The 25,541-nt window shown below is 34.8% G+C and overlaps 3 protein-coding genes across 6 annotated transcripts in view; 1 reads left to right on the forward strand and 2 right to left on the reverse strand.

The window, feature by feature from the left end:
* Positions 1-16,724, reverse strand: part of LOC140749211 (uncharacterized) — a 433,472-nt gene extending 416,748 nt beyond the window's left edge. Inside the window, exons 1-3 of the mRNA XM_073082259.1 lie at positions 16,103-16,724; positions 15,329-15,482; positions 14,731-14,784 (exon numbers count right to left, since the gene is read on the reverse strand). Coding sequence (XP_072938360.1) covers positions 14,731-14,784; positions 15,329-15,482; positions 16,103-16,504 — 610 coding nt within the window. The 5' untranslated portion in view covers positions 16,505-16,724. The remainder of the gene's footprint in view (positions 1-14,730; positions 14,785-15,328; positions 15,483-16,102) is intronic.
* Positions 9,995-14,441, reverse strand: LOC140748929 (uncharacterized). 4 transcript variants are annotated; one of them, XR_012103004.1, is made up of 6 exons: positions 14,212-14,439; positions 13,656-13,784; positions 12,727-13,548; positions 12,093-12,228; positions 11,397-11,498; positions 9,995-10,199 (listed from the first exon to the last, which is right to left on the reverse strand). XR_012103004.1 is itself a non-coding variant. In XM_073081892.1 (6 exons), the coding sequence occupies exons 1-5, from the start codon at positions 14,386-14,388 to the stop codon at positions 11,470-11,472; spliced, it is 1,293 nt and encodes a 430-aa protein (XP_072937993.1). In that variant the 5' UTR covers positions 14,389-14,441; the 3' UTR covers positions 9,995-10,199; positions 11,457-11,469. The 4 variants fall into 4 exon arrangements, 2 of the variants coding, with proteins under 2 accessions (XP_072937993.1, XP_072937992.1); XR_012103003.1 differs by having other exon boundaries at positions 9,995-10,519; positions 10,554-11,498; XM_073081892.1 differs by having other exon boundaries at positions 11,457-11,498; positions 14,212-14,441.
* A 5,671-nt stretch (positions 16,725-22,395) lies between the features above and the next one.
* Positions 22,396-25,412, forward strand: LOC140749278 (uncharacterized). The gene has a single exon (XM_073082331.1). It carries the CDS (start codon positions 22,476-22,478, stop codon positions 25,353-25,355), a length of 2,880 nt encoding a protein of 959 aa, XP_072938432.1. The 5' UTR covers positions 22,396-22,475; the 3' UTR covers positions 25,356-25,412.
* The last annotated feature ends 129 nt before the right edge of the window (positions 25,413-25,541 follow it).

Raw genomic sequence — 25,541 nt, forward strand, 5'->3', positions numbered from 1 at the left:
GAGTGAAGCATGAAGCTCCATTTATATCTGCATTAAACGTGTTAGACACGGACTGTGGAAAAAAATCTTCCTAACTAATGTTATAAATGCGAATATGACTTTGTTTGTTACTTTCAAAGATAAGTATAGAGATCTCACCGCCTTGTAATGGAAGGCAGCCATTTAATGGCTGTCATGGTGTAATTTACGCGGAACAATGCCGACATGCTCAGTTAAGTGGTGCTAAAACACGAAATCGAAGAGAAATATCGTTTCATTCGTAAACACGAAAATTGATGACAGTGACAATTTCAATTGTCAAAACTTGTTACATTTTCTTATTAGGAGTGAGTAATCTTTACTTATCTATGGTTTCTTTGTTCACTTTTATGCTCTAACTACGTAACCGATTGTCATAAAATGATGTTCTCACGTTGTCAGTTGTTCAAAAAAGGACATACGTTTTATCCCGAAAATAGGTACCGTTCCCGAGGGATAGACAAAAACGTACCACGAGCGAAGCTGCCGGTAAAAGCTACTTTCATATATATACAATGTGTATTATCGTATTTATAGCTATACCGTACTGTCAATAATATTGCATAGAAAAATATTATTTGCACGTTTAGTAACTGTAGATAATATTTACCTTTACAAAAACGTTACTATCCTTGAAGCCTTGTTGCCTTTATAAGGTAGAAACAGGTGTGGCAGGACCACAAGGATCCTACGAATTCTGTTTTTAAGAGACAACTATGCCCAACAACTGTTTGTGGCCGACCACGAATAAGACAAGATTTAACCACATTTATCCAGTTTTAACAACTGGAGCTGATGGCTAAATGTGCTCAGAAGCGCGAAAGCACGCATGAAAGTCACTAACGGTTACCCATTCAAAATCTGGCCCCGGTCGACGTTACTTAACTTTGTACACCATACGTTCTATACAAAGCGCAAAGCTACACCCGCATAAAGTTATTTATGCATAATAAGTATATTACTCACACATAAAAGCACTTATGTCGATACTCATTCATTCCCTCATTACAACAAAACATTTGGAAGGTGCTATTCCGTGCACGAAATAAGTTTTAATTGTCCCGCCACGGGATCAGCCTACGGATAAAGGCAAACTTTCTTTTGTCATGATAATGCTGGGCAAAGATAAGGTAGCATGGAGTAATTATGTTGTTTATACCTTTACTTAAATTTCATATTTATATGCCTTTATTTAAATTCAAAAGAGTAGCTTGCGGTTGAAACTCCAAGGGATAGAGATGCGAATCCCAGGCTCTGAAACCAAACCTCTGGTTTTTCAAAGTTATTTGCATATCAGAAATGTGAAAAATATGTTGTGAAGAAACCTGCCTAATTAATTGATTTAAAAAAAATGTTCTCAAAGGTATGTGGAGTCTACCAACTCGCACATAGCCAGCGAGGTGAACAAACGCATATAATTAAAACACTGCTGTATTTGCAGAAATAGTGTGGCGGTGGTGCCGCTGGAGTTGAACCACCGTGCGTTTTAGCACCTTTTACTTATTCATATAATTCAACCTAAAAAAGGAAAAGTTCAACCCGCAATTTATACCTTATGACTCTACTGAGTTCATTATCTGTGGTCGTACGTAAAACAGCGGAACACTTGGGACACGACGCGTATAACTTTTACCGAATCAGCATAACACAGTAGGTAGGTGCGAATTAATCGAATTTCCAATTGTTTGCGGATCCCTTTTCGATATGTTTTTGCGTTTCGCTTACTGTTTTCAATTAATGTTTTTGGCAACGTACGTATGTAGTTTACTGCATTATCATTAATTGCAAGGGATTTTTGGGGATGGATTTAAAATTGGTTTTAGACGCTTTGATTATAGATTTACAAATTGATTGACTTCCAAAATCCATCGGTTTTTATAGCAAAAGATAAAAAGCCCGGTTAATGTGTAGAAATCAATGACTATAGAAGTTTTGCTACTCCTAAGAATATCGTTAAATCTTCTCTATAACAACCCCCTTTAAATCCAGAAACAACATCTGAAACCACTATTATTAGGCAGAAATATGTGTATGTCATAACAACGATGACATTGTAATTGATCCAATAAGGGTTCTACATCCCCCACACAGACTTGTATTCTTCATTGTTCACAAGAGGATCGAGCAGGCTTATCAGAATTTTGCTTTTATTCTTGTATGTCCCAGGTACTTTTAGGGAGCATTTGAGCCGTAGTATCAAATTACCGTCCTATGAATCTCTAATCAACCCAATAGTATAGGGTGATTTAATTAATTAAATTATTTATTTATTTTATTTTGGACACAAAAAGAAATAAAAACCAAAGAAACAAAGTATAAAAAACGAAATTGTGGATCAATTTATTAATTTAATCTTTATTGTAAACCTATTGGTTACAAAGGCCGAACTTATTGCCTATAAGCATTCTTCACCAAACAACCCTTGGAGATGTCCATTCATGATATAAAAATGATCTACCACAGTCAACCAAAACGTTACTGCGTTTGAAAGTTTTGCGGAAACTATTATACATCGTACCTACCTACCTATATCTACATCCTATAACACCCTCAACCTTTGCAATTATGCCGTACAAAAGAGATGAAAATTCATTTTTCACTACTTTCAGGGTATTTCTAGTTTCAATTTCACGTCTTTCATCACCAGTTACAAAAAGACGAAAGCTCTTTAAAGACGGTTTAATGGAAAAATTTATAATAAAAGTCTTACTAGCAACGCCATTTAATTTTTATGCACTTGTCCTACCATATATGAAAATATGTAGTAGCTAAGCGATTAAACTTATTATCTGAATTAAAGTATCGAACGGCTATAAGTACAGCTTTATTGATGTAAGCAATCAATAATCTAAATCAAAATCTAAACAGAACATTTACCTGTCTTATCTAATACGAATCACGTAAACTTAGTTAAAAATTCGTGGCTACCCTTAAGAAGCTTTCTGTGCCCGACCTCAAGTAGGACACATCTTATCTGGAGTTGATTACAGATGTCCATGGGCGGCAAAAGTCACATACCATCAGGCGGACTGCATGCTCGTCTGCTACTTGAATAGCTGCTATAGAAAATGAATCATGATACCAATTCTTCTTCTTCAAAAAGTACTCAAACTAGCACATCAGCTTATCGCTACTCGCTTAAACACAAACACGACCTAATTTAAGCGCAACAGAATAGGATTATGGTGAAACTCGTTAAAAAATGGTCAGGTTGTCACGTTAATGGAGCTTATTTAAATAAATTGGTTGACGCCGTCACGCGGCGTGGATTATCCTGTTTTCATTCACGCTTCTCTTTAATATTGTTACGCCCGCAGCAACGCCCGCGTCAACTGATTATGATGGAATGAAAATTAAGGGACTTTCCTGGAAGCTTAGGCTCTGGTTTAGATCAGGTGTTCTCTTAAGTATATTCACAAAATTACAGACCAATAAACAAACTTCATGAAATATCTTATTTTAAATCATAGCAAAGAAGTGAACGGCGTGAACACCTAATTGAGACTCGACCTTACATACGGTGGGTCCAAAGTTCAACTCCCGGGAAAATACCTTTTTTTTGTTTTCGAAGGGAAAGCCTTCGAAAGGTACCCGGTGCCGTGGGAGCGACACAGAGTTACGTGGGATTCTTACCGCACTAAAACCCCCCCCGGTGGCCGTCCTCGGCGCTGCGTAAAGGACTCCGGGATCTCCAGAGGAACGCGACCACACATACCGCCGTCCTTCCCGGGGTTGCTGGCCGGGCGGTTTTAGCTGCCACTCTTGCCGCCTGCAAATAAAATAAAATAAACAAATTAAAGGAAAACATCGTAAGGAAACACATAAGTCTTTTTAAACAGTCAGACTTACTGAGACTTAAATGATCTCAAAGCTGTGTGAACCCTAAATTAACTACACTACGCTACTAAAATGTGTATTGGTAAACACATCATCATCATCATCATCAACTCATTACTGTCCCACTGCTGGGCACGGGTCTCTCTCAGAATGAGAAGGATTAGGCCATAGTCCATCGCGCTGACCAAGTGCGAATTGGTAGACTTCACATACTTTTGAAAACATACGTTCTTTTTTTTTAGATTTCTCAGGTATGCAGGTTTCCTCACGATGTTTTCCTTCACCGTTTAAGCAAGTGATAATTTCTAATAAGCACATAACTTCGAAAAATCAGAGGTGCGTGCCTGACATTCGAACCCCGGACCCCTCGAGCGAGGCTTAACCACTAGGCTATCACTGCTTATTGCTTATTGGTAAACTACTAACTCTAAAATTGTAAATATTTGAAATGTTAACAAAATAATGTAGGTAACGTCCTATTGAAAAGCTCCAAACTATAGGTTTTCAAGCTTGAATGCGTTCAATAGTGTCGGTTCCATTAAGTCTAAAAGCGAGCTGTGTAAACTGCGGAACACTTGTGCCAAAAGAGTGTTCGATTAGATTTATTTGTTCTGTTTGGAGACTCTCACTAAAAACTTCAATGTGTTACTTTAGTTGTTATGTGTAAGAACTTGTTCGTTTTTCTTTTTTCAAAATATAGTTAGTAGTTAAGCTTATTTTAATGAACAATGTAGAGTCCGCGCCAAACTGCTAGTCCGCTCCGAATATAGAAACGAGTCGCGTCGCAATAGCAAATTGTAGGCACTGCTGCCCGCTCTCGCCCACGGGTACATAGCTGCGTAAGTGTGCCCTTACGTTACTGAGTATATTATGCTAGCTTAACCTGCGCACATCAACTTCAGAGCGGACTAGAAGTTTGGCGCGGACTATACCTAGTTAAAAATACCTACCTACGCGATATTTTCATGTTTCTCGCTCATTATTATAGTAAACATACGAGAGGTTGTTCCCCTTCGTAATTCTACACTTTTTGTATTTGTTGTTTATGCCTTACAACAGGGATATTAAGCGTTGCTATTGTCTGAAGGGTAAAAAGAGATAGACTATATAAGCAATGAGTCTGTGGTCAACCTTAGATGTGCTACAACTGTTTCCCAGGTTGAATTACCTTTTTTTTTATGAGGGGGAACCTTCAAAAGGTACCCGACGACGTGGGAGCGACGCCGGTTTATGTGGGATTTTTACCGCAATAAAACCCCCCAGTGGCCGTCCTCAACGCTTGTTGGAGAACTCCGGGATCTCCGAGGAAACACAACCGGAGTCCTCCGAGCGCGATGCCCCGGTCGGGCTCTGCCCTGGGGGGAGCACTTTACGCTTCTCCCGCACTGGTGTTTACGACGGAATGCGACCACACATGCCGCCGTTCTTCCCGGGGTTGCTCTCCGGACGGTTCGAGCTCCCACTCTTGCCGCCGGCAACCCCGGAAGCCCCCTATTAGTCGCCTCTTACGACAGGCAGGGGATACCGTAGCCCTATTCTAGTCCCGGAACTACAGGGGCAAGGTTGAATTACCTACAGATATTTGTTAGGCAATATACCTATTGGATAGATTATGTATTAATAACTGACATAGGTAATAGCGCAAAATAATCACCTATCTACGAAACTCAATGACTAAAGTTTCAGACAAATCGTATCTGTCACGATCAGAGTTACGTTCCGTCTCCTAGGTCCTCGTTAATTCTGGTTACGTCATTTTTTGGAAATTGCTATGTCATTGCGAGAATTTGTCTAAGTTTGGTGTCTAATCCTGCGTAATGGAAGGACGAATGAGTAATGAGACTTTCAAGATATTAATAACTTCCGAAATCTTCACAGATCTTCACAAATCTTTACAGATCTGTTTGATGAGTAGCTGAAATACATATTTTAACCCTATACTTGACATTGTGCACTTAAATGCACATTAGAATCAGATTTTTTTTTTCGGATAATGCGACATCGAATCTTACTAATAATAACTGAAAGCGAATTAGCAAACGTTTCTTTATGTCAAAAAATGAAATCAATATCTGTCTCGTTCACACATTGTAAATGGTAAACAAAATAGCGAGCTGTCATTCAGCGCCTGCACAACGCTCTCTAAGAATCTTATTTTATCTGAATGAAATTAAGTTATATGTACGAAATTTATATAATCTTACTTTCTGCAAGCTTTATGCAATGTTTTGGTGATATTTTTTTGAGATATAATGTTTTGAATATATAGTAATTCATGACTTTTGTTATGTGTGCATTAAAATGCACACGGCCAACGACATACAATATTACTGTTTATCAATATTGTGTCTTTAAATGCACACTGCCAACTTTGCTACTATATACTAAGGTTCTGCACACAAGGTAGGGGGTTGGGTGAACAAAGTTCAGACAGAGATTTTTTTTATAATTCATGACTGAAATTAATATTTCCCCGTTTCCACTAAATTCCCAGTCCTTAGCTTGCAATATTTTTTTCAGATGACTGGAGGCCGAAAAATTCTAGCTTTTGTGTCTAAATTGCGTAATTAAATCGGATGTAGAATCCAGCAAATCCCTAGAAAGATGAATTCAAGATGTCTAGGTCTCATAAAGACGTCCCTGAACTCAAGTCCTGTCCAATCAATAGCGTCTTCTGTCAAAAATGTAAACATCTCAATAATGATGATTCCAGAACATCTGCAATATCAATCCCAGATAAGACCAAATTCCCACTTGAGGTCGGCTATAGATGCGCCACTAGCCCTGAAGACTAAGCTGGAATGCCTCAGAAAAGTATATCTTCTTACCACATTCTTCAAACAAGTGGAATAAAGTCCAATCATATGCTCAAATTTAATACAACATTCTAACGGAAACATGGATGCAGGTCTAAACAGACAAGTGGCTTTATAGCGTACAAATGTGATAGGCCATTGTTAGTATTGTCCACACAGATCCTGGACATCTTCGTTTGTAATTCCTGGTTGCTGTTTCGTCATGGGAACAGCGGTAAACAAAAATTATTGCCACTCAAAAAGTTTCGAGTCGCTTTATGTGGGAACTGTGTTTTTTTGGGAGGAGGTCTTCTAATCTCTCAACTCAACTAAAATATCTCAAAACTTGTTGACATGTCATAATTTCCGAGACTTTTATCTTTAGTATTTTCAAAATGTATGATATTTTTTATATTTTTTAATTATTTCTTAGTTTAGTGAGTACTTGGCGGTGTGCATTTAAAGACACATATTTTTTTTCTCGTGAACCTGGCAGTGTGCACTTAAAGACACATACTATATTCTGAAAACTGAAATTCAGAGATTTTTTATTTTATTTTTCCTAATATCCTTATAACCCAATTAACGCAGGGAAGTAGCAAAAGTATAATTTTTTTAGGATAAAATTCTCTGCCAAGTATAGGGTTAAGAAATCGGATATTAAGAGCCTCCACGCAGAATTCTTCGAATTGGCCGGACGTGTTCTCACGCCCCATAGTGGAAATTTATTGCATCCAAGTTGGTATAATAAATATAGAAATGAATCGCGTCGCCATAGCAAATTTTATGACTACACCTGCCAAACTGCTAGTCCGCTCTGAAGTTGTAGCGAACTTCAGAGCGGACTAGCAGTTTAGCGCGGTCTATACTAAGAAGTTTCTCGAAGGCGCTATTTATTCATCTAATTAAAATAAAGACGGACCTTTGGTATCTAAGTTAGTTGGTGTAAATATGACTGCACTTTGTAAATAAAACATACCTACATAAATACCATTTATCTTTTCATAACGCAATCTTATGGATACTATTGTTATAAAGTAAAAAAATAAAAATAAATAGGAGGTATTTTGAACTTCTACATTTAAAAAAATATTTTGTGATTATAATTACTTTCCCCAGTATTTTTAACCAATTGGCCCGCCCTTTCTGTTACAATTTTGAAATTGGTAATTCCAAACAAAAAAAATATAATTTCAACCAAATTGGAGTCACTGTGACCATTTATTCTATAAAAAATAAAAGAAAAGCAACAAAGGCCCAAACGGGTTCCCAATTAAGCATTTTCTACTTTACCAAATCAATCTTAAAGGCTTCGAGGGGACATAATAAACGACCGTAAACGGTGGCCAATGGAAATTCTAATGAAATGCCCGTACCCGAGCTATTAATCGAACCCAAATTACAACAGCTCATTAATCCGACAATGAAGACGAGTAATTTGGGTATACTCTTTTCCGTATTTTTGAGTTAGAGCATCTATAAACTATGTTTTTGTAACATAGTAATAAAAGTAAATTATTTGAACTGCGTAGTATGTATTAACTTTTCTGCTCTACATAATTATTACTTACATTTTTCTAATTTTTATTATTTAGAAAATTAAATAATTTGCGAACTATTGGGTGGCTTGGCTGTTTGACTTAAAATACTGAACTACATAAATTGTCATTTATTAAAAAATACAAAAAGCGCGGGAATTCATCTGGACTCCGACTTAGTAGTAATAGTAAAAACGGAATAAAAGCTTTACCAATATTTAATATACCTAATAAATATTTTTCCCAGGTAAGGTAATTATTTAATAAGGTATTTACCTAAATTGATTTTTATAAGTGACAAATTAAACTAAATTGTCGTTACGATTACAAAATTTCAAATATATAGGCAAGAATTGTTTGTTTTGTCCACCATAATCATAAATAATATATTATTAACGGAATACATTAACGTAGGCAATATAGGTACATAACAGTCGCGAATATATTTACATGCTTGTTAAGAATGAATATATGGGCTCGCTTTTATATTTATTGTAAGAACATTACTATTTGTGCTTGTTTATCTATTCAGATTGTTCAGAAATCATTATTAATGTGAAAAACATAAATTATAGTCACAGAACTTATTGGGGACAATTTTCCCGCGACCTCTAGTAGTTTCAGCCGCCATCTTGAAAAACGAATTCAGTTAAAATTTGAAACTGCTGTACTTAAACGAAATTAATATGAAGCTTCCAAAAGATAAATAATACCTTACTTTTATTTAAATCATTTATTTGTTTTTTATTATTTTCAGCGTTAGTTTTCTAAAATTAATTGATTAGGTAGCATACCTGAATACTGAGACCTGAAACTACTCAAAATATTCGGTGAAAGGGGTAAGTATAAAAAATAAAGACAAAAGTTTTACATTTAATTTTTTTTATTCGCCTTTATATGCTTGTATCAGGGGCGGTAATATGTAAATATAATATATTTGCAACATATACCTAAATATTAGATATACGTCACAAAACAGACTTGTTAGTATAAAAGTCTTACAATAAGTTACTGTTAGTGTTCTTATGTATAAAACTAGTAAATCGATAAATTCATCATAAATTTCACTTAAAACAAACCTAGGTATAAGTTATACCGACTATCATATAAAATTAGGTTTAACCTATATTTTAAAATATTACATACTAAGTATAATACGATGACGCGATCGAATCAATAACTTATTAAATTTCATATTATAATTTAAATTATTAAAGAATTAGATTTCAACTCATATCTTAAACTCTAACATAAACTAATAATTAACTTATATATGAATTACATACATCTAATAGTAATAGCTAAAACATACATTAAAATTGTTATATTAACCAGTCACATTTTCGGATAGAATTAGAAAAGACTACATACTATTTAATATTATCTTATGTGTTATATACTATTTAATTTATTATCTTAACTATTCAATGTTAGTTCACTAAGTTAAAACTAATTTAAACATAATGAAGCACGCGTTAGGTGCATGACACTTAGTTTAATTTAATTTGTATTAAATAAATTTTGTTTCAGATTTAACCCAAATTTCATATGATATACTAAAATTAAACTTAAAATAAAATAAATATTATTTGCACTAGAATAATGAATGACAGAGAGATTTAAATGAGATTCTCGAGCGATAGTCACTTCTTACCCTTATGTTCACTTTTTCACACTTCACTATAAGAGAAATCACTACAAGAAAATCAAACCTCTTTTGTAGATACCAGCCAAATATAATGGAGGCTGCAAACTCCCGGAGGATCACCATTCATACTTAATATTACACAATTATTTATTAGCTATTTAACGTATTATTATTTTAGACAAACAACTGTCTACATATTTAATACTGAGTTATCCCTACTAATGACAATGTAATATTTTATGATTACGAGTGACACATGGATAAAACACATGGATATTTAAGTATGTATCCATACAAGTCCTTCAAAGTCTTAAATGTTGCACGAAATTTATTTACCTCGCGATTTTTTAACTGCTGTCTTAGCTGAAAAATAAAGATTTTCGATTATTATATAAAATTAAATCACAATATTTTTTACTCACCATATAAAATCTTTACTATAAATAAAAAAGCAAAAAATGAGTACAATATAAAATTTAGTATGAGGTAGCTAAAAGGATAGAATAAGGATATTAAAACGTTAGTAGTTGTTTAGCTAAACAGGATGTGTCACCACGCCGTATACTAAAAATGTATAACCAGCAATTAATCCAATAAAAGTAATATAAATGTAATAGTTAAATTAAAAAATACTGCTTGTGCCATTTTGTTAAATTGAAGTAGTTAATGATTATGCAGTCCACCTGATAGTAGGTGGCTACTGTCCCCCAACGACACCTGCAATCGATCCCAGATAAGATAAGATTCCTGTCTTGAGTTTGGCGACACATGTGTTACTATTTCTGAGGACTAAGTTAAAACGCCTCGGATAAGTATACCTCCCTTACCACACTCTTCAAACCAAACCACAGTTCTACCACCTTGAAAGCCTGCCGGAAGCACCTCTTACTAAGACGTATACTTGTTAATCTTTTTATCTACAAATCGTAAAGCTTTGCCCATACATACAACACAAGATTTAAAAAAAAAATATTTCATCACCAATTTACACAAAAGAGAAAAATAATATTTCTGATTGCAAATTGAAATTTTACGTACGCAAAAAGAGTTAAACCTCTTACTGTGCATACATTAATATTTAATATTTTTCGAAAAAGCGAAATTTATTCGTGAGTATCAATAATGTTTTATAGATACTGAATATTATTCGTATCGAATGAATTTAATAAATTCAACGAATTGCGGATACAAAAACTACTTTGTGAAGAAAGAGTTAAATTGTTAAAAATCTGATGGCTACGATAACTTTATTATGGTTTTTACCTATAAATGTTGGATCATGATCATACTATGGGCAGAAAGCAGGGATGATGAATTCTGAGCTTATCATAAACATAGAAATCAAAATCAAATCAAATGCGGCATGATTACTAAAAACGCGTTGTTCTGAAATTGAAAAGTAAACTGATTATTGTGTATATTTCTTATTTATAAATTAGGACTACTGAAGACTTTAAATTATATGTTTGCTAAGTGTTTTAACCCTCAACCAGATTATCTACAATTACCTCGTACCAAGCCCACTGTTAGCTAAGCAAAAATGAAATAAAAAATAAATACCAACAAAAAATCCATCATCTGTCGTTCATAGGATAAAAAAACATTATTAAATAATCTCACCAGCCAGCAAGCCTCAAGAAAGTTGAATGTTTCGATAACTTTCTGAAGATTTGGTTCAAGAAATTATTTTGCTTCGGAAACTTATGGATGCCGTAAAAATCATTGTCACATAACTCAAAAGTTCAATACAAATACATAAAACTAAAATGTTTTGTAATGAAATAAAAATAACAGTTTTTTTTCTAATTGGGTTCCGCTGAAAAAATGAAACCTATGATATCTCCAGAATATTTAAATTTTGAAAAAGGAGGTAAAGACATTTTCTATTGTTATTTCTCTGTATCTTCTATATATAAATGAATGTATGTCTGCATATTCTTTATAGAATTGAAAACTATGCATTTGATAATGTGATCATCTTTAGCAAAGTTGTTGTACTTGAGCCAACGAAGGTTTTTAAGTACAACCAATTTCCTACAGATGGCGCCACTGTCATTTCAATGAAGATACAAATTTTCAGATATATGTGTATTATTTTATTATCGTTGTACTACTTTAATATCGTCAAAAATAAGAAACTACCATTTGAAACGTATTTTCTTGATAGGGCAACACCTTTGTTTACATTTTGTCACCAAATTATGCATAGTATATAATATATGTTTAAGTAGATAATATGTGTTTAAGAAAGGATACGGAAACACTTCTCAGTATCACCGGGGCTCACGAATCTCACCACAGCGCAGCCGGGCGTGGTGAACTCCAGTGACGTCACCTGCGCCAGTGTCGACAGCTTCGCACACAAACTCGGAAACGATGTCGTTGGAGGTAACTAGCAACACAAAAAAGTAATAAAACTTACATTAACACATTTACGTATAGATTATATTTGGAAAATCTAAAAGTAATCAAAATTTGGTTTGCTAACGAAAGCAGTTATTTAATTCTATTTATTTTATAGAAATGTTAATGATGAAAGATGAATTATGAAAATTATTTTATATATTTAGCATTTAAGTTTTCTTATAAATAACTGTTTTGATGTTGATCACCTCATACGATACGTCAGCCGACATCCACAACTTACCACTGAAACGCTAGAAATAACTCACAATTGGTATGGGGATGGTACCTATCAAATGCAACCTACTCGTATACTGATTTTACCACTTTTCAAAAAATTATAAAATATAGAAAAACAAAATACGAACCACTTAATTACTTATCATATTACATAAGTATATTTCATTATTAGTAGCATGCGGCATTAAAATAATACTTTTTAAAGGCTCTACTATTGAATACCATTGTAAAAACATAACACACTTACGTTTATAATCTTCAAGGTATTTGGATCTCCAGTTTTAAGCATACGAGTCATCAGTCCAGCGTTGTAAGGACCTGGCCAATTTGAAGCAATACTTTGAACTGGTGCCGATAGAGGCAAATTTGGTACAGGCCCAGAAAGGTTTTGAAGATATTGCATTGGCATTCGATTTGGCGGCAGATAACCCCGAGGAAACTGCCCTGGAGGATATAAATCTGCTCTTGGACCCATTGAACTCCCTGGAGCCATCGGACCCCCTGGAGCCGTTGAACCCCCTGCAGCCATAGAACCCCCTGGAGCCATTGGACCCCCTGGAGCCACTGGCCCGGGACCTCTAGGCATTGGAGCTCTAAATACTGGGCCAGGACTTCTATTTCCATATTGGCCAGAGTCTTGCGGACCTGCTAGACGACCTTTAGGACCAAGAGGTTCTGATACAGGTTTGTCCATCACAGGGTCCACGCCTGGGGGTCCATTTGGACTGCTAGCTTTTGGCAACTGCGGAGATGTTCTAGACACTTGTGCATTAAATTCAGAAATTAGAACTTTGTCAACTCCCAAAACGGAATGTCCCATATTTTTCGGTATCACTATTTCATCAACATTTCCATTTTTAAACAGAGACAAATTGATGGATGTGCTCTTTCCTTCAAGAAACCTCTCATATTCCTTAGCAATCTCCCGGACACCATAACCGTCCTCACCTAATCCCGGCCCAATACTTAAAAGCCCTTTTGGCAATACCCTTTCAGAATTGGCAGTTTTATCCATTACAATATTTAATCTCTGTCCATAAAATACTTGGTTATGTAACATTGAGATTGCCTGAAATAAACAAAGTAACAAAAATGAAATCAGAAATAGAAAAATTTATGTATAATATAATGTGCTTATGTATAATAATACATTATATATTATTTTATTAAATTTACCTGAATGGCTTCCAATGGATGACTGTACATAATTTTGGCATATTTATTGGTGGTATTTATTATTGAACAGGCCACAACAGTGCCAGCAAGCTCAAATGCATCCCTTAATTCAGATTTGTCACACCTGAACTGTATAAACAAACAGAAATACTACTCAATATAATTAAAGTAATTTTATGTTTAACATATATTTTGTATTATGGAGATACAAAACCAACTTAATAGAATTAGAACTAGAAGTAATTAATACACAACATATTACTAAGTAAAATCAATGGTCTAGAAATGTAAAATTTTCCACATAAAATAAAAATCAAATCTCATTTATTTTAGATGGAATCCTTATAGAATTCCTCATGAATATTATCAATTTACCTCATTAAAAATAACCTCTTTAGAAGATATTTCGCTTTTGAGAAGACAACTCGCAAAAAACTGCATAAGTTTGTATATTTTTATCTTCTTTAAAAAAAAAATGTGTAAGAACTCGATTTTTTCTATCCTTCCAAAAAGAAAAAATAGGAAATGTAACATGTAGGTTATACACATGACTTACATTAGTAACATGTACCCACTTTCCAATTGGTGGAGTAATGTTCAAAGACTTCAAATACTCCGGCTTCAAGCCATACAAACCCTGAGGATCTGTTTCCCAAATATCATGTTCCCTGTAAGCAAACAAATTTATTGATATTTTGTACCTTGAAGCTACTTTTACAAATGTGTTAAGCATATGAAAACCTAAAAATGTTTTAACAAAACTAGCTAGAATCTCATCTCAAAAATCCATAAAAAGCTAAGTAATTCCAATAAGATTAATTAGTTTCAGTACATCCTTCTGTAGCTGTAAAAGAATATCTTACATTTATTTACATTAATTTTAAACAGGAACAAATGAGTTCAAAATGCTATTTTATTTTTAAAAAATCACAATGTTCAGCTCACTACCATTTTAAAGTTTGGGTACAGTGTGATTTAAATCAAATTTTGTCACAAGCTGCAAAAAGTTGCTTATAAAGGCCTATATAAACAAAAGCAATATTTGTATAAAAGCTTTTAAACCAAAACACTCACATGGGAATTATATCAGTTGCTTGTGATGTATCGCTGTCAGCGTCTGTCATTGGCCCTGTTAAAAAAACAGATTATGCCTTCAACCCTATTCGCCAGCAGGACAACAAAACTATGATATCTTAACAATTCATATATAACAACTGTTGCACAGCCATCAATGCATTTTATAAAAAGTATAATGCGCATATAAGTACTTCAAACTTGCCATGTATATGCATCTGGTTTCTGTAAGGACTTATCTAATATGAAACAAAAAATTGAAACTATACATTACAAGAGACATTGATAACTTTACACATAAATAAATTTTAACCATAAAACTATGCAAAGTACCTTCAAACCATACCAAGGGAGAATATGTTTATAAGATTGATCTACATATACATATATTTACATGTACATATATATATATATATGTTTTTAAGTCAATGGGTCTTTGTTACCGCACGCACACATCTAAATTTTTAAATAACTAGTCACCAAAGAGTACAAATAGGTGTCATTAAATGTATGCATTTTCGAGTCTTTCACTTATTTATGACTGGTATGGAAATATACGCCAGCTAATTAATGTTTTACACAGTACACTAATAATTTACCTTCAGATTCAATATGTAGCTTACGTCCTCCTACTACTTTATCTCTCAATATGTCTTGACCGGTGAGCCATTGTTCAGATGACTTAAAATTTATCCTTACTTCATGCTTATTGTTATCATCAGATTCTATTATTACCGGCATACCTGGTAAAACCTAAAATTGAAGAAAATTTTGTACACAAATTTTCATTTGTAGAGCATCCATCCATCCATATAATCTTGCTTCACCCAAATAACTAATTTAACATATTCTATAGAAATATATACATATACCATATGGCATATGGTATTTATTGTGAGTACACTCAAACTGTGCAAAAAATCATTTAGACTAGAAGTCAGCAATATTTTAGCAGCACGGGTCACATAGTAGGTGAGAGGTAATAGTTAAATAGTCTGAAATTGGTTGGTAAACAAAAAGATTGTCAAGAATTGAATGCTCGAAAAAAAATGTGAACAGAATATTTCATAATATTTCAGGTAAACATAAATCTAAGGGTTGCACAGGCAACTACAAGGATGATCGTAGACTGCTGGTTGCCGACCCTTGATTTATTTATTATTATTGAACCTGGCCGTCGAACACAGGATAAAAATTATTGTGTTATTATCATAAAATAAATACTTGTATAATAATGTGTACATATTTTAAATCTTTCTTAACCCTGAGAAATCACAATACACATTGACTTTGAGGTCTCCTGCAATTGATTTCCTAAGCATCCTCTCTTGACAATGACAAACAAATTACAAAATATATAATTAAAAACTTACTTGCGAAATATACGCGCATATTTTTTCAAATATCCAGCTCTCGGGAAAATTTGATACTATTATAGTATAGAAAGTTTCATCAATTTCTTCCACTGAATCAGCCTGTTCCTTGTTCTCAGTAGCTTTATTATTATTATCTGTGTTCGTCTCCGAGTCTGTACTATCTTTTCTTTTTCTTTTGTTCGGAATTTCGCGATCAATAAGCTCTTGTTTTATTTTCCGACTAATTGGAATTATATTTGTATCTTTTTCTTTAGACTCCGTAGTATTACTACTGCTTCCTTTCTTAATGCGATATTGTGTCAGTGCATCACTAGTTAGTATTTTCTGTAATCTACTCTTCGACTCAACAGTTGTCGGCTCGTTTAGTTCCTCCATTTTATGGCCGCGCACCCGGTGCATTAAAAAAAATAGATCACTTACACTAAAAGCATGTTTTCAAACCATTTTTTGGCATTGGTTGTGCACAGGCCGGCTTTAGATTGATTTACCAATTTAAGTTTAATTCTAATTAAGCATAATTACAAATAATATTTGAATTCTTCGAACTATAGCTTCAACCGATCAACGAAAACATGATTTGACAACATCGAAATCGACTCCTATCAGTCCTATCCTACTCTTTCTTGTCAATTCCTTCAATGACACTTGATTTTATAATTTGCACAGATGAGTTAGGGATTTTACGTCATGTCTATGGTTAAGTGTGAATTTATTTAATGATCTGTACCTAATAAGGATTATTAAGCTGCCTATAGCTTGCAAAATAAATAAGGGCATAAAATACTGGACTGTGACCCAAGCACTAGGTATCAATACTAAGTGTTACATTTTATCCGATACGATTAATTTTATTGCGAAAGACACATGAACTGGAGAATATACCAATTATAAAAGAAAACTTTACTATAAGTATGTACGAGTATGCTTATATGACCACGAGTGTCTCAAATACTACTGATCCGATTTGAATGGGGTTTTCGTTATTCGTCGTGTCGTGTCGTAACATTGTGCACCAATCATTAATATCATTATACAACATTTTTTTTGTGTAAAAGTTTACCTTCTTTAGTAGTTTAGTGCAAAGTTTTAAAAATAACTTAAACGTATATTCAAACGCAGAGGGTAATATTTTTGAGCGGATGAATATACGTATGTTTGAATCATTCTTTATCAAATAGCTGGATGGATGGACTCACGAAGTCACGAGGATTTATCCAATGATGGGAATAATATAGATAATTATTTTTCAGCTGTTGGGTATTTCGTCATTATAAACATTATTAGTTATTAAATACGCCAAACAGCTGTAACTTTGTACCTGCGTTTGCGTACTTGTACTTTATTATTTTATTTTTTCTTAACGAGGGAGAAATCTTCAAAAGGTACCCGACGACGTGGGAGCGACGCCGGATTATGTGAGATTTTTACCAAACTAAAACCCCCCCCGGTGGCCGTCCTCAACGCTTGTTGGAGAACTCCGGAATCTCCGACGGAACGCAACCGGAGTCCTCCAAGCGCGATGTCCCGATCGGGCTCTGCCCTGGGAGAGCAGTTTTCACTCCTCCCACACCATCTGGTGTTCACGACGGTATGCGACCACACATACCGCCGTCCGTCCCTGGGTCGCTTACTGGATGGTTTGAGCTCCCACTCTTGCCGCCCGCAACCCCGGAAGCTCCCTTTTAGTCGCCTCTTACGACAGGCAGGGGATACTGTAGCCCTATCCTAGTCCCAGAACTACAGGGACAGCGTACTTGTACCTACTACACACTCGCTTTTTTCCCTTAAACTTATAAAATTGTGGTCTTATTTACGACGATAATGTATATGATATTGTTTTTGTTTTTTAAATAACTTTATTTAATATAATAAAGGTACACAAACGATTTACATTACAATAACAATAATGTTAAGTAGAACAATCGTACAAATTTCTCTATTTTAATGTATATGATATTAAAACTTTTAAATAACACCACATTTATTATTAAACGCAATGAAAATAAACATATAACCAAGATGCGACTATAAAGTAATGCGGATGGCGACTCTCCACAGGTAAGTGCAGGCTACTCATACTCGAACTGATCCCTTTGAGTGTCTTTAAAGACCCAGGGTAAAGTAGTTCCGTGCCAATATAACAACAGCTGCCTTTATGAGGCAATAGAGCCGATAATGGCTCATAAGAGACCCCTAAATGGTTCCAGAATGGTTCATATCCCGGTCGGATGTTAAAATTTTCACTCTGTACAAAAGCAAATAGTACTATTGGGAGATATGAGAGAATTCAATTGTGTTTCGAAATCTCTAACTCGTATTATAAAGGTGTGACGTGGATATTAAAGAAAATAGGCGCACAGTCGTACAGCTAAATTTCAACGTTAGAAAATAACTTGGCCTTTTTGCGTTTGCCTTACAAGGAGATTACAGGAAATCTGTTATTTACTGAAATTTACATATTTTTCATTGCATTTTTTGCGCCTAAAAACTAATCAAAACCATTTTATAAAATCACATAAGTATTTATTTGAAGCACACCATTAAATTTGTTTAAAAATCTTTATTTAGACGGGCTATATGGAACCTAAATTATTGTTTATCCTAAAATTATTTAAAATTTCTGTATGGATAATTAAAAAAAGCATGCTTGCTGTGGTTGCAGTTACAAAAGGCTTAACAGATTTATTCACACAACACGATGTTACTTAATATGGACTTTAATATTGAAAACATGGACTCTAGTCACAGATTAATAAATAGTTACTACGTAACCGTAGTCGCATTTAAGTGTAATTGCATTTAAGAGTATGAATCGGCACAAAGGATCAACTGAATTAATTACACAACAACAGAATGGCATATTTTAGGTTTTTAATACAAGTTCTACGTAACGTATATTAACGTATATTAACATATATTATAAAAAAAACGTCATAACGTGTACTCTTGTGTTGCACACAGAATTGCTTATAAACAGAATTTCATTGTTAAATACGATAATATAAGTTTCTTGCCCACATATTACTGGTTTCGAAGGAAGCCTCGAACATTCCATTTACTGTTCAATTAATGTTTGATGTTAGACTCGACAACTCTCACAAATGGTGTCTGTAAAAGCAGGAATTACTTATCAAATAGGCCGTTCTATTTGTTACTTTCTGTTATAAAGATGAAACACCACATTTCATTGCCGAGACATTTTGTTAAGATAAAGTTAAATGCGATTACCATAAACATTTGTATTCCGAGTGTGATAGCTGGAGTCCTTTCCCGAGTTTTGTAATAAACAAAGACGTCTACAATTTTACGGTAAAAGCTTTCTATTTTTCTACATTCACGAGAATGTGGCTATTCCTCAAAATAATAAAGAGAAAAATAAAGAAGCGAAATTGTTTTATTTAATACCAAACTATCAGAAGGGGTTAGGCCAAATGCAAAAGTTTTCATTCATGGTTCATGTTTTTCTTTTTATATTATTATAATATTTATTACATTTATTGGGGAACACATAGATAAGTAAAAATTACTCACTCCTAACAAGAAAATGTACCCAGTTTTGAGAATTGAAATAGTTGCGTAAAAAAGTTTTGCCACGTCTCCGTGCTAAAATGTCCCTAAAATATTTGAAATAATTATTTATTTATTATGTAAATTACGCAGTATTAGTAATGTATTCGTAAATTTTCTCTAAAAATGTTTTTATTTGTCAAGAATTAAAAAAAAGAACTTACTAATAAGCCGTTTGTGGCTTCATTCAATTTCAAGGCGGCAAAGTATCTTTACTAATCTATGGGGGAAAATCATGGAAAAATAGCATAATATTATTATCATAATGTCACGTCTGCATGCCAGCCAAACTATCACAAATATAAACATAGATAGAGCGTTTGATTTGGTTTATAAAGATTTGCAAGTGTTTGTAGTTTTGTGTTACGATACTCGTACAGTAACAATTCAGTATCAAGTGATAAGAAAAAGATCCACCCTAGTTTGGATACTTTCTTTCTTATAAGATTGCAAAAAATAAAGCCTAAAAACAAAAATATCGTATTATCGAGGCTATTGTGTATGAAGTGTTGACCTACAAATCAAGACCAATATTTAAAAGGAACTAAGTCGTCGAGGCATCATTCGTACAGCGGCAGGAAATTAATTTCCTTTCAAAACAAAATCCAGATTGTAACAATAGCGCCAACGGCATTACTTTGATAAAGTTTTGTTGTTCAAAGACGGATTTTTCTTTTGTTCCATTTTGTATATCGACGGTTCCTTATTGTTATTTTGTATCGTATTCTTGGCATCTGTTCGAAGTGTGAAAAGAACTTTGTTTTGTATTAAGTTATGTGGTAATATCCCGTTATATAAATGACTTCAGTTTCAGATCTTTATACTGGTTGTACAAACTCTGTACTAGACAGTACCTACTAATAACAGTTTTCAACAAATTCATAAGTTTTAATATCACATGTTTTTGTAGTGTTTATGTAATACTTTATAGAGATTGACATTGCTTTTTATACAGCATATACAATAGAAATTCGCGCTTAAAAAGAGTACAATTCGCAATTTTGCTTAAAGGAGATAATTTTCTGCACCATAATACATTACTGTAAGATAACTACATCATTACCATTATAAGCCAAAATAAATAGCACTCAAGCTCAGGCCATCGTTACACCATAATGGCTGTAAGAGAATTATTGTTTCCTCCTTATCCGACCCTTGAAATATTCAGACGGGTCTTATCATAGAACATGTTTCCATAGCCGACTTTTACACGATATTTTGTCGTGCCGAAAATTTTTCGAGGACCATAGGTATATAAAAAAATAAATAATGATACATAATATCGACCTAATATCATTTATTTTCCAAAAGTAAAATTTATAATAGCCAGTTCGATTATATTTAATACAAATGATACACTCTGTGCTGCTGTGTTCTGGTTTGATATGGCTCCCCATCCAACTTCTGATTAGGATAGGTTAAGTTAGTTAGGCTTCAATCCTTTTTGAGGTAATAACAGGTAACCGTGTGTGATAATGTTTTTTTTTTTGTTGACGAGGGAGAAATCTTCAAAAGGTACCCGACGCCATGGGAGTAACGCCGGGTTATGTGGGATTTTTACCGCACTAAAACCCCCCCGGTGGCCGTCCTCAGCGTTTGGTGGAGAACTCCAGGATCTCCAACGGAACACAACCGGAGTCCTCCTAACGCGATGCCCTTCTATCGGGCTCTGCCCTGAGGAGAGCATTTTACGCTCCTCTCACATCCCCTGGTGATTACAGCGATATGCGACCACACAAACCGCTGTCCTTCCCGGAGTCGCTTGCTGGACGGTTTGAGCTCCCACTCTTGCCGCCCGCAACTCCAGAAGCCCCTTTTAGTCGCCTCTTACGACAGGCAGGGGATACCGTAGCCCTATTCTGGTTCCGGTACTACAGGGACAAATGGCCACATACCATCAGTTTATTGCCTGCTCGTTTACTAATTAAAAAAACACTGACCCTGAAGGACTTTTTTGTATCCAGTTTCGGAGAGAGCTATGGAAACAGTTTCATGCCAGGGCGTTTCCTTCATTACCTGCCAGATATTTTTTGCCGGAACCTGCCGCTGGCAGGTACGAATGGCTGTCGGCACATCGGTTATATTCATTTAAATTATGTTACATTTTTCCAGTGCTAAGCTGGTTTTCAGATAACTGGTTACTTTTTATAATATTAAAGTAGGAAAATATTGTATAAATAAAAATATTTTTAAATATCTTTTCCAAACAACATCTTTGTAGTTGTAGTTCATAAATTTGTAAATTGAACAGTTTCATCCTTATTTAACATAATAATATAAATAGACAGATTCATGTTGTCAAGAGCAAATCGTTTAAAATACTTTTATGAGTTTATTCTGTGCTTAAGGTTTTAAAAAAGGCGTCATACTATTAAATAAATAGTGAATCACCCACACAGTTGTGGGTGTAATCAGGACGTGCTCAGTTTCAGTTTAAAACAAGATTTTAAAAGAAAAATTACATAGCAACCTGCAAACCGTAGTTACAGACGCCTCAAGACGCCACATGTTACCAGGCAACGAAATTTTTTGGTAACCAATAGATAATCTTCTTATCTGTAAACCAGCCAATCAGCACCATTTTGAAAACCAATAGCGACGATTCTCCTGCCACCAGCCAATCAGCTATAATAAATATGACTACGTTACTAAGCAACTGTTTTGTTGAAGTTTTGTCAATATATATTTTTTAAGATAATAATTATAAATATGATTTTATTTAGTATGTAAATATTTTCAAAGGTAGTTATATTGTTGTTTTGTAAATATTGTTTTATATAAGTTATAATTTAGTCGTTTTTTAATGCAAAATATTTCTATTTCGTCTTCAGGCGCAAACGCCTGTAGTCAATATGATAACTCATTATGTGAAAACTTGGTTAAATGTGAGTTGTGTTCTCAGCCACGCTATTTTAAAGGTAATCGGGGGTTGAGGGTTCATTGTGGCAAAGCTCATAAAAATGTCGGTCAGCCTGAAACCTATGAAAACCAACAAGCTGAAGCTTCAATGGATTTTGTTAAAACCCTCGGACGCCTTAAGGGTTCAATCCCAGTTATTAAGCGTATTCCCAGAGGTTCACGAGTTACTGTTGCAAATACCTTAAATACCCTAATAAAAGACGTAATAAATAAAAATGATTTGCAAAGCTGGGAACATTTACTGGCATTTCCATATGTTATTTTACATGCAAAAAAGGATAATCGCAGTTCACTCACACAAATAATTAAATCAAACTGCACTAGTTTAAAAACATATAATGATATAATAGTTAAATCAAATAATACTTTTCACAATAACAGCAATATTTTTAAAAAAGTAGAACAAAAAGTAGCGGACGGAGATTTAAAAGGAGCTGCGACTATCCTTTTTTCTAATGATGTTATTGCTCCCGATTCACCTGCTACTCTTTCGGCCCTTTTAGAGAAACACCCGCCAGCTTCAACTCATGTCTCCCCTGTATTTCTTAACAATGAAGTTGATCCACTGCAGGCAACACCGAAACAGGTTTTAACGGCAATTATGTCTTTTAAAAATGGTTCCGCAGGTGGACTGGACGGTTTAACGCCACAGCATCTCAAAGATCTAGTAGGAAGTGCTGTTGGAGATGCTGGACAATTGCTGTTAAATAGTATTACTCATCTTATAAATTTAATGCTTGCTGGTAAGGTTAGTCCCAGTATGATTCATATACTTTATGGTGCAAATTTATGTGCTTTAAAAAAAAAGGACGGTGGTATCCGACCAATTGCTGTGGGTTGCACCTTACGTCGCCTGGCTTCCAAAATTTGCTGCAGGTTTATTAAACCACATATAGCTGAAAAGTTATCGCCAGTTCAGTTAGGTTTTGGAAGCCAGGGTGGTTGTGAGGCTGCAGTCCACGCAGCTAGAACTTTTTTGATGAAAGACAGAGGAGATGTGTTTTTGAAGTTAGATATAAAAAACGCGTTTAATTCGGTAGACAGGATCACTTTGCTGGATCAAATAAAACAAATTACCCCATCTATTTACCCCTTTCTTTGGCAATGTTATGGTTCTCCCACGAAATTATTGTACAAACATCATGCTTTTGAGTCATCTATTGGTTGTCAGCAAGGTGATCCTCTTGGTCCAGCAATCTTTAGTTTGGCTATTCATCCCATTATATCAAATTTAAATTCAAAATTTAACGTTTGGTATTTAGACGATGGTAGTCTAGGAGGTGATACAGAAACAGTTTTTAAAGATTTTCAAGAAGTTTTGGATAAATTCAGTAATATTGGTCTAGACGTAAACTTTTCTAAATGTGAACTTTTTGTTTCAGATTCAAAATCTTTAGATGAAAAAAAATATATCATTGAACGATTTAAAACTTTGGCTCCTAATATCAAAATTTTAAATAAGCATTCTTTACATCTCCTAGGCTCACCAATATTTCCTGAGTCAATACCTTCATTTATCCAAAATCATATTCAAAATTATAATGAATCTTCAGATCGGTTACTTAAAATCAATTCACACATGGCTCTCTTCATTATTCGGTTTTGTTTATTTGTCCCTAAATTTACATATATTTTGAGAAGTACACCCCTTTGGAAATTTAATGAAATTTGTTTAAAATTAGATGACATCATCATGAAAACTCTTTCGGCGGTTCTAAATTGTCATATGAATGAACGCGCTTGGACTCAGGCCTCATTGCCCATTAGGCATGGAGGCTTGGGTATACGTAAAATTTCTAGTGTTGCACTACCAGCTTTTTTATCTTCAGTCCATAAAACACAAAATTTAACATCTAACGTTTTGTCCAAAATTTTTGAGGAACCAATTATTACATTTATGGATGAAGCTAAAGATGCTTGGTTACAGGCTGGACCAAATTTAAAATTTCCCGTACATCTAAATTTACAGAAACTTTGGGACGAACCTCTCTGCATACTTGTGCGAAATCAACTTCTCAATTCTGCGCATGATATTGCAGAGAGGGCTCGTCTCCTTGCTGTAGCAGAGCGAGAATCGGGTTTTTGGCTGCAGGCATATCCTTCCGGTAATTTAGGCACACTTTTCGATAACTTGACGTTATCAATCTGTACATGTTTGCGCCTGGGGGTAAAGACGGTTGAGCGCCATCGCTGTCATTGCGGCGCTGACGTCGATGTGTTTGGACACCATGGACTTTCTTGTCAGCGCAGTGCTGGCCGCTTATCGCGTCACGCTACCATCAACGACGTCATTCGTCGAGCTTTTGTCACCGTCAACGTGCCGGCTTGTTTAGAGCCGAATGGTCTCGCACGTGACGATGGCAAGCGGCCCGACGGTATGACGTTAATACCCTGGAAGGGGGGGAGGATGCTAGTGTGGGACGCTACGTGTGTCGACACACTGGCTCCTTCTCACCTCCAGGCGTCTTCCTGTGGCGCGGGGGCGGCGGCTACTACTGCTGAAAACACCAAGCGTCGTAAATATATTAGTTTATGCAATAACTATATATTTGTGGCGTTTGGTGTTGAAACTTTGGGTCCATGGGGTCCGGATGCTTGGCAGTTGTTTAAACAGCTGTCAACTCGTTTGGTCGACGTCTCTGGGGACCCGAGAGCTGGCATTCATTTTGCTCAAAGAATTGGTATAGCAATTCAGAGAGGAAATGCTGCCAGCGTCTTGGGAACCTTGCCCAAAGACAGTGATGGTGACAATTTTTTATGGTAGTGTTTTTGTTTTTATATTTTTGTTTTTCATTTTTGTATATATGTAAATTTTGTAAATAAGCTGTTTTATATTTACTTATAGTTTATTTCATTATAATGTGTTACTATAACTTAATAAAACATGTGTTTAGACAGATTCCTAATTTCAATTATTTTCATTTTTGAAGATGGTAGAACCCTTTGTTGT

The sequence above is a fragment of the Epargyreus clarus genome, unplaced genomic scaffold (genome assembly GCF_041222505.1).
Source record: "Epargyreus clarus isolate Ecla_fem2 unplaced genomic scaffold, WU_Ecla_fem_2.2 ptg000017l, whole genome shotgun sequence".
Classification (NCBI taxonomy): Eukaryota; Metazoa; Arthropoda; class Insecta; order Lepidoptera; family Hesperiidae; genus Epargyreus; species Epargyreus clarus.